Genomic DNA, 10,739 nt, shown 5'->3' on the forward strand with positions numbered 1-10,739 from the left:
TCACTTTACATGCGCCGCATAAGCCAGCTCATGTGCGTCTGGCTGTCCAGGAATCAGCGTTTGTTCGTGGAAACTTCTCGCCCACCCACTGGAGTAACTATCGCCATGACCATGATCGAACGAATGGCTCGAGCCGTGATGTGGATGCGCTACCACTTCATAGGTTACATGTTTCCCTTGCGAGAAAAGTTTCTTTAGACCTATGATACTAGCCAATAGAAGCGCGATCTTCGACAAAAGGAGAGCTTTGCCGACTAAGAGAGCAAGAGCTTTGAACGCTAAACCGCCGATGAGACCAATCTTCAAGACGGCCGCAGCGATCAATGGACCCATATTGTTCTTCTTTCCACGACCTACAAAAGATGGAACAAATTACGCTATTGTCACTTTCAGCAAATTAGTCAAGCAAAAGACGAAGAAACTACTTTGCAGGTAAATAATTATACTTTCCATGAAGAAAGCAATAAAGTTCGGTGATAAGCAGATGAATGAGCAGATGAACAAGGTAAAGGTGAAAGCTATTTGTTTATGCATTCGGTGACACAACTTTACTCGTGTGAAAATAGTGAAAATTGAAATCAGAGTAAAACTGAAACGTCACTTATATTTAATAATAATTTTGTTAAAGATCGTACTTATCAGAATATTATTTTAAATACTGACATAATATTATAATAACAAAAATGTTAATAATTAATTTAAATTTTGAGTAATTAAAGTTAATTAAAGTTAAATAAAATTTTTGTAAATTAAAAATGATTAATAGATAATCGTATTTTATTTGATCTTAACAGAATCTTATCTTAGAGCTTAATTATCGAATTTATTTTTGTTGAATCTTCTATAAAAGCGTAGCGAATAATTAAATTTAATAAATTAATATTTATAGATGCGTTTACTGCAAGTTTACTGCAAATTATTGAATATCTAACACTTAATACTTAATTAAATTACATAATCCTATTCAAAATATTTTTTTTTACTTCTTTAGGGTAGCTATTATATTGTAAAAGGTATAATTACCTTCTTGAACGGATCTGTCGGCGCGTTCAATAGACAGACCTAAGTTTAATGAACCGGTCTCATCTTCCGATGCGGATACCACAATATCATCTTCAGGTAGAATTCTCCATTTAATACTTCTCGATTTGATGAAGGTGTAAATTTTATTCACAACAAGATCAAGGACTTGAATCTCATCGTCCTTGCTTCTGCCGGCCTCGAACGTGATTACATCTTCCGACGTCTGACTCGTCTTCCTGATCTCGATATCGTCCGTGAGCTCGATCGATGCCTTCTTCAGCAACTTGTTCATATACGTCACCAACTTCAACATCACACAACTGCTGATATCATTCTGGGAGCATTTTGAGTTGAGTTTACGAAGAAGTTCCTCCTCGTATTTAGCTCGATCTGTTAGCATCACAGATTGCTGCTCGATGACGCTTATCTTTTCCTTTTTCTCTACAGGATTGGCCAGACATACCCCAAGACCAAATAAAATCAATATGAAATTCTTCGTCTTCATGCTTTTCTGTTAAAATATTTCACGATATAGATTAATAATTCCAAGATAGCCACAGAAAACTATTAACTAACAATAAAAAAAATACAAACTATTTTTAAACTAAAATTTAAAATTAAAAATCTAAAATAAATAAAATAAATAAAACAAAATAAAACAAATAAAAATCTTATGAATCAATCAAAATCCAAATTAAAACTGAAAAGTGATTTAATGTCTGTACATATAACAAAATAAATTTTATAAAATAAAAACTCGATTCACACACACACGCACACACAGAGTTAGTTTATAAAAACAAATCACACAAATGTAATGCCTAACGTATGATAAAATGCTAATTATGTGCAAGATAAGATACAACTTTCAAGCATGTGCTTTCGAACGATGTATAACATGCATTCAGTGATCCACGAGTAACGGAATGATAAATTAACCCACCTATTAGAATCGAAGCTTTAAAAACTATAAAAAAAGAATAAAGCAAAGCGGCGACTCTTTTCTCAATCCGACCAGCTGATTAATCCCGTATTGCGAAGAATTTTTCTCTTCCCAATCCCGATACGTAGATCAAGGAGTAGCACGAGACTTCTGACTCGCGTCTCGCCCCGACGAGTTTATATACGTAGATCTCCACCTTAGTAGATAGATACCAAGGTGTGCACAATGTCGTCGCAAGTTGACCCACCACTTCCCGCAGGAACTATATAGGGGGCCTCTGCGAAACGATGTTGGTGCTGATGGCGGGTGGCGATGGCTATGGACGAATGGTAGTGGTGCCCACTTTTGCCTTTAACGTGGCTTTGAGAGTGGCTGCAATGGGCTTGCTACGGTAGACTCAGATAGTTCTTGGTAGTGGGATGAATCGCTTCATGATTATCTCGCAAGCGCGAGAAAATCAACCCGATACCGAAGCTAAAGTTTATTGCCATCCTTGCCCGCAAACTGATTTTGCCGCAATGCATATACACGACGCCTAACGATGCGCAAAAGAGAGCGACGCTAGCGTATTTTTTTTTCTTGGGAGGAAGAGAACGGCATCGTCGTCGTCATTCTCCTGCATCCTCCTGCGCGCAAACTGGTTCCCAACGATGCAAGGTGCATCGTGTAAACTGGCGTCATAAACTCGCGAACGAGTAGCGGCTCATCGCTCGCGTATTCTTACGTGTAGATGAAGCGGCATGTGTACGGCTCACGTACGGCGCGCGATTCATAAACAGCCGCATGGAAACATGCGAGCTCCCCTGTAGTTCTGATGGACCATTACCCAACCTGCCCGCCCGCGAGAACCGTGTCACGGATGTAGAGCACGCATGCCATCCATCCCCGACTCGCAAATGCGTAAGCATCTACCTTATATGAGCGTGCGACTTGTACGGCACCTTAATCGCAGCTCTAGCTGCGTCTTTTCACGATCCTTCTCTACGCACTCATAGACTTTTAGGGTAGAGAGACTTAACCATGAGGAAAGAAAGCCAAGATGCTAAGAAAGCTGGGATAAACAAGCACGGTTCGAGGAAATTACTGGAGCAGAGTAATCCGACAGGGATTTAATATCCATAGATTTTTGAATTAGTTCTCCTTATGATATAATTTAATTAATTTTCCGAAAATTATAAAAAGTTGACCGTAACAATTGCATAAAATCAGATTAACATACTTCGGTAGCGCGACGGTATGCAGATGCACCGGATATACGTTTGTTCCAGAATGACAAGGATTCAGGATTGAGGAGAAACTCTAACACGTACGTTCGCATAGTTATGCGCATGTAGACAACGTTATATCTAATCAAATGTTACACACACACACACACACACACACACACACACACACGCACGCACGCACGCACGCACGCACGCACGCACGCACGCACGCACGCACACACACACACACACACACACACACACACATATATACCTACGTATTGTCTGATGACAATCAGGCAACTCTCGGATTCGATTAATTTTATTGCTTCCGTTGTTCCCGATATTCTTAAATAAGATTCTTATTGAGGAGTAAGTACTATCGGATGTGCTCACTCGTCATTCATTAACTCACTCGTAAATCTGTCTACGTCATTTCGATTGCAAAACGAAATCAAAGTGCAAACGAATAGAAAGCCGCGTTGCGTTACAATAATTCCGAGGAAAGTAAAGAGAGGTAAAGAGACAAGCAGCAAAGATATCGTCAATTACACATTTATCGCATTGCATGTCACATGTGACGGATACGTAAGTTGAGTGCTATTATATTTAGGCATCATTCAGTCACATTTTCCAATGAGCAAAGATCATTAATATTTTATCGGACTTGTAATACCCGTTACACAACTGATTCACAACAGACAAAGTATATAGAGCTAAGAAATTATTCTAGAAAGTAACTATATAATCTACAAACTAAACTAAGCATTGCGAGGCACGTTTCACACGACTGCCAAGAGTTATGCGAGCTGGTATCAAATTTCATTATCTTAATAATTAATCATGTATATGATGTGGTTTAATTTAAATTATGAGATCTCACATATATAAACACACACATAACAATGAACTGTTATATTGAAAACAATTTCTCATTGAGCTTGTCTGACAAAATACATTTTTCATGAAATGATAAGATATACAATCTATGTATAATACATTTTTCACGAGATGATGAGATATATAATCTATGAAAAGATATCCACTTCGTAATGAGATAATTTTATATAACTTTTTAACATCAAAGAAATCCGTAAATTTTCTTGATGAAAAATATTTTATTGCAATAAATGCTGGCCGTAATAATTATGGCAAACAAAATCAGTGATGCGAATATATATTTTACTATTGGCATATTAGATATGCCAATTTTAAAATAATCATGTTAAACATTATATATGTAAACATTATATATGTAATATTAAATACTAGAATAATCTTCACAATCTCGTTACAACATGTATGGTATATTATGTTTATTTATGCAAATACGAAATGAAGATGTAATATAATCGTTCAGTAAAACGCGCTGGGTGAAATGGTGTTTAAGACCATATATTATAATCTGAAATATCTGTTAAATAAATCGAATACTGTTAACTGGATGGATAATGAGGCGTAGAAAATATCGAGGAAAACGACCACATCCGCCTCTCTCGTTCTTGAATTCAACCCGTTTTCTTGTAAAAGCGACTTTCGCGGTACAGAGGTTAACGTCGCGACCTAGACGCGAAAGCTCGTCCATATACACGTTAACTGATCTTTCCCCACGCAACTGGCACCATCGTGAGACCTAAGGCACTCGCAAACGAGTGTTTTGGTGCTCCGTGCACCGTTACGTCGAATTCCGAACGGGCATTTTGTTCATTCAGGATCCGGAATGTACATTGTATTCAAAATTAACAATAAGTAGAGTGATATTAACATGCGAATATATAATTACATTTTATGTAAGATTATTTCATCATTATTTTGAACCATTAAATGATTACTTTATGATTATTAAAAAAAAAAATTGCTTTTTTATTTATTTTTATTAAAGTTTATAAATCTAATGTATGGGTTATCCGGAAAGTTCGTGCTGATGTTGAAGGAAAATTGAAACGCAGAAAATTTAAATTTTAGTATATATTTATTAAATTATATAGGTTAGTCGGCACGAATTTTCCGGACAACCCAATATACAAATTTTATAAAATATACATAAACTACAAATAACATCGCTAGATAGATAGTCGATGAAACATAAAGTTTTGAGTAAATATCTCTGAGTAACTGTCTAAATCCCACACTAATTAATATATATATATATTAATTATATTATAATTTGGAATCATTGTACGATAATGCAAAAAGATATGAAAGTATGATTTAAACTGAAGAATCATAACATTAACAATTAGATCTATTCGTAAGTATATACATTGACAATTATTATTTAGTGCATGTAACTGTACAGTCATATATTGTTACTTAGAGTTGAAACGAGTGATGTAGGAAATGAAATCGCCGATAGAAATGCAGAAAGTATATAGAAGAAAGTTTTCAAGCCATTCCTTACAAGGACATTTCCGGTAATTTAATAGAAAATACCCGAAAAGTCAGATGGCCCATTTTACATACGCATATGCGAGCATCGCTTTCGCTGTACTGCACTTACAATACATATGAGCATCAATGTCCTTGGTGGTAATTCGATATAGATATGCTTGAGTATCTAGGAAAATTTATGTTATTATAAATGCACTAGTTCGCACGTACTACTGTGTTTTCTTTGCAACACGACGATCAAATAACTGCATTGTAATGCCATAGCTTATATTTTAATAATCTTCTTTCACTCATAATCTTCTTTCACTTCCGTAATCGCGGAACAAAAAAAATTATCTTCTCTGTCAGATACAAATTATTGCCATCAAATATTTGCATTGTATTCGAAAATTTTTCATAACATAATCATAAAAAAACATCCTTATCTATATATGTAATATTTTTTTTATTTTATATTAATTTCTTTTTTATCAACAAGTTAGTCGATATAAAAAATACTACAAATACGTACATCAGATTACTTCAATTTAATCATTATTATTTATATCAATATTTTATTATCTAAAAAAAGGAGATGTAAATATTATCTAAAAAGAAGGGAAGTGTAATATAATTTAATGTGACGTTCTCGTTATCTTTTTGGTTTTTACTATCATTATTTTCTGTAACTTTAGTGTATATATTTTCATTTCTTCTTTGAGTCCGTGATTATTTTGAAAAATAATTCAACATCCCTCAATTCTGAAGGGTTAAAACTGACATTTCTATCGAATTGTTTTCCATAGATCGCGGGATGATCAACAGCTTCCGGTCATCTCAGCAAACGGGGCCACTTGGTCAGCGGGTCTATTCTATCCGATTCTCTGGATCGCGAGTGAGAATCATATCGAACCGGTTTATGTAAGTACAAGATAGTTCCTCGTTATGCACCTGAGAGAGAACCGGTGTAAAACCGCACGCAGTATTTTCATGCAATTATAAAGAGACATTTCGACAAAAGTCAGCTATCTGCGAATAATTCTACTATCAAACTGGTATTTTTAGGTATAACGATATCTTTTGATCGGATAAAAAAAACCGGATAATAAATTAATTATTAATTAAAACCATAAATTGAAAGTCTTTCCATTTTTTCTAATCTTATTTAATTTAATATAAATTTTACAATACTTATATCTATTTACCTTTTCTATAAACTTTTATATTTACAAACAATAAGTTTTTGTACATAATTTTTATTTCTCTTGCGCGCACATATATTCAAAAAATTAAATAAAAATATATTATTTTTTAATCATACACATTTTTTACAGATATAAAAATCTAGCTTAGATTTGTTTATGTTATTAATAGAAAGAATTAAAATTTAATTTAAGTATCATAGTGAAAACGAATATGAAATATATTAAAGCTTAAGTTGGTTACAATGAATCTTTCTCCGAAAGATTTATTTCTCATCAAAAATTATAGTCTTTCCTGAGTGTTTTAAATAATTTCTAGAACTCTTTTTTAATAAGGCTGTTAAAATAATATTTAAAAAGTTGTTTAATATTAAATTGAATTTTAATGAAATAAATTAAAATTCAAGAAAGTATAAACAAATGCTATAATTTATTCACTTTATTTTAAATATATTAAATTATCTTAATTTTAAAAGCATTAATTTATACATCTATATATTATAATGCACAGACTGCTGAAGTTTTATCTTATCCTTTTAATAATAAATTCTTAAGTTGATTTTCACTTAGAAGAGACTTTATAGAAAGGCTTATAATAAAGTTGCGTTATTTTCATTTTAATAGCAGATCAGAAAACAATTAAGCGTGTTCTTCTTTGCTTAATTTGATATCATAATTATTAACCCAATTGCGATAATTCTTATAATTTTTACAAACAAATTAATCATATCATGCGATACTATGCATCGATTCTCGAAATTGCGAACATATATCATAAAAGTAGCGCAAGAATAATAGGTAGAAACTAAGACAATAAGAAAGTCAGTTGTATACCATTACGCATATATGTACGTATATAAAAAGATTCAAACATTTTTTCGATATAAATAGAATATCTTTTAATATACATTTTATATACGTGTATTCAATGATATTGATATTAACATGAAATTTTAATTATGTACTTAATTAAGATAAATTAATAAAAAACGAATTATTATATGGTATACATATGTATATTATATAATATACATAATTAACTTAAACACATATACAATAATGTATATATAAATTAAGTAAAAAAAAGATTTTTTATGTTCCAATAAATATAAAATTAATATAATAAAATTAAAATAAGTTTATATTTCAGTATTTTTATTGAAAAAAAAATACATGATCTCTCTTACACATTCACGCTTCAATTATATATACAAGATATTTAAGTTATTGTTTTACATATGCAAAACTTAGTTGAATATGAACTAAATAAAAAATATGCTTTATAATAATATGCTTTATAATAATTTAAATTTTATACATTTTTTAATCAAAATAAATATTTTGTATATAAATAATCTTCATAATTAAAAGTTTATTTTTAACTATTTGATTATAATCTGTTTCTTTTTTAGAAATAATATAATAAATAAATCAATAAAGATTAGGATTTATAATGCTGATATCCTCGGTATGCCAAATCATGACCATAGGAATCTATATTTCCATAATGATCTCCATGATAATCAAAATTCGGATGTGATTCATAATGAGGTTGAGCAACTCCGTTTTTAGTGTATACTGGGGGATAATAACTTGGATACGGTTTATAAAGTTTAAAGAAACCTATTAGACCAGGTATGACGATCGCCAAAAATCCAAGGAACTTCTTGAATGAAGCCAAACCCAAAATCAAAGGTAGTAATAATAGAAGTTTCATTTTGAAAAGCTTTACGACAAGTAAGAAGGGTATAAGAAATTTTCTGAGTCGATGACGAGCTAAAACAAATTCAAAATTTATTTTAATAAATATTTAATTAATTAAAATAACTTAAGTAATCTAATCTTGCTTTTATGTTTTTAAATAGCTTTAACAGTTAAACAACATTTAATAAACATAGTAGTTAAGTTTTAAATTAAGTTAATTTATTAATTTATTATTAAATTAATTGTTTTATATTTTAGTAATTTGAATAATTTATTTGACAGAAAGAACTAACTTTGCAAATATACAAAAATATTAAATAAAAATATTATCTTCATTAATTTTGCATAACCGAGAAATTAATTGACTATGATATACAATGGCATTCTATTATTGCATACTTATTACACATAAATGTGATTATAAATTAAGAATTAATAATTGCTATAATAAAATAAAGAAAATAGTAATTTTCTTTTTGATCGACTTTCTGATAAATGATTTAGATTGCCCAGACTTAACAATGGATTTGCAAGCATCGTTTGCATATGTATTATGCTTTTGAATTTTTCTCAAATATTTTCTCAAATATCTTTATCATTACAAATATTTAAGAAAATTTTTTGTGTAATAATTTCAAATAAATTAATACTTACAGAATAGTGTATCCTTCTTATCCTCAAGTGTATCAATTTCATCAGCGATTTCATTTAAAAATCTTGGTTTATATACATCATTGAGATCAGTCTCCTCTTCAGGAATAGTCAATTCGAAAGACATTGTTTTAACAAACTTTTCCAACTTTCTTTTCATAAAATTGATCATTTGATCCCATTCTGTTTCATCAGATCTAATCAACATATTTTAATTTAGAAATCGCAGTATTTATTTAATAATTGGAGCATATTCTCTCGATATATTATCAATACATTTAGAAAAATTATTTACGTATTTCTTAGACGCACGTAAATTCATTATATGTAAAAAGAAATGTCTATATATACAATTATATATAATTATATGCGTGTACTTTTATATCTATAAAGATATAGATAACATACCTAGGTTCGTTAGAATATTCATACGGTTGACGATGTACTTCTCTTACAACTTGATCAGACATTCGCTTAATTTGGACGTTATCATTTAAGGAATATTCAGCATGATCGAAAAAATCCGAAAAATATTTTAACGCTTGTGACTTGAAACATTCAGCTAAATCACCAGTTAAGCAACGTTCATTGACCTTTGCCAAATACGGATCAACATTTCGTCCAGTTCCAAAACCAATATAATTGAATAAATCTTCTACATGTTGAACAGGATTAAATCCTCTCTGTGATGTAATTTCTTTAAGATTCTCTGAAAATATAAGTGTTTATATATAATTTTGATTTTATTAAAATAAATTAAAATAATTTAAATTTTCATCAATTAATATTGTCAAAAATGTATTTTTTTTATTTAAATTATGTAACACGAAAAAATTAGATAGTGAAAAATTAGATAGTGAAGTTTAGATAATGAATATATTGCGCAATAAATTAAACATATATAACTAAAAGTATTGTTAAAAGTTATTAACAAAACATTTATTTATAAATACCCGGTCTGTTTTGCGACTATCACGTGTACACTTGGCACAATTATATATATATATAAGACATATCCGTGTCTTTTAATAGAAATAATTTCAAAAACTAAAATACCTTGCTTATCTGCTTCATGTTCGGTAGTGCTGACCTGAAAAATAATTTTCCCGGTAGACTGACAACACGCCAGCAAGGACAATACCAAAAGAACTCCTAGAATTATCAACAACCGCTGCAGTTGCATTCTACTCTTTTCTTTACACCACCTGCAATCACGTCTCATCATTAATATTTCTAATAAAATATTTTTATATTAGAAGAAATACACATCACACATATCGATACAGTTAACATTTCCTGCCGTTTTAAATTAGCGCAAATTACTAATTTCATCATTATAAATTATTTTTTTTGTTTGTAACAACACTTTTATTTTGCAATAACAACATCAATGTTAAAATATTTTATATACACACATATATTTTAAATATATACGTGTAAAATAAATTATATGACTATTGAACACAAAATATAGTAACAACGAAATATAGTAATATGTTATTGATTTGTAAAGAAGACAAAAAGTTAAAATACGATCAGATATCTCACCAAACTGTCAAATATTATCGTGATTTGATATTCCTTACGCGACATCCTTGTCAAAAAACGTTCTCGTGGCGATTCTCAAACAGCACTTACAAG

The 10,739-nt window shown here is 30.7% G+C and overlaps 2 protein-coding genes across 3 annotated transcripts; both read right to left on the reverse strand.

Moving 5' to 3' along the window:
- On the reverse strand, nucleotides 1-2,009 carry LOC108691315. The gene is made up of 3 exons (XM_018198991.1): nucleotides 1,967-2,009; nucleotides 1,024-1,534; nucleotides 1-353 (listed from the first exon to the last, which is right to left on the reverse strand). The coding sequence occupies exons 2-3, from the start codon at nucleotides 1,526-1,528 to the stop codon at nucleotides 1-3; spliced, it is 858 nt and encodes a 285-aa protein (XP_018054480.1). The 5' UTR covers nucleotides 1,529-1,534; nucleotides 1,967-2,009.
- Nucleotides 2,010-7,883: 5,874 nt separating this feature from the next.
- Nucleotides 7,884-10,739, reverse strand: LOC108691302. 2 transcript variants are annotated; one of them, XM_018198974.1, is made up of 5 exons: nucleotides 10,647-10,739; nucleotides 10,155-10,303; nucleotides 9,507-9,807; nucleotides 9,102-9,295; nucleotides 7,884-8,519 (listed from the first exon to the last, which is right to left on the reverse strand). In XM_018198974.1, the coding sequence occupies exons 2-5, from the start codon at nucleotides 10,279-10,281 to the stop codon at nucleotides 8,185-8,187; spliced, it is 957 nt and encodes a 318-aa protein (XP_018054463.1). In that variant the 5' UTR covers nucleotides 10,282-10,303; nucleotides 10,647-10,739; the 3' UTR covers nucleotides 7,884-8,184. The 2 variants fall into 2 exon arrangements, with proteins under 2 accessions (XP_018054463.1, XP_018054464.1); XM_018198975.1 differs by having other exon boundaries at nucleotides 10,685-10,721.

Source organism: Atta colombica, unplaced genomic scaffold, assembly GCF_001594045.1.
Source record: "Atta colombica isolate Treedump-2 unplaced genomic scaffold, Acol1.0 scaffold45, whole genome shotgun sequence".
Lineage (NCBI taxonomy): Eukaryota > Metazoa > Arthropoda > Insecta > Hymenoptera > Formicidae > Atta > Atta colombica.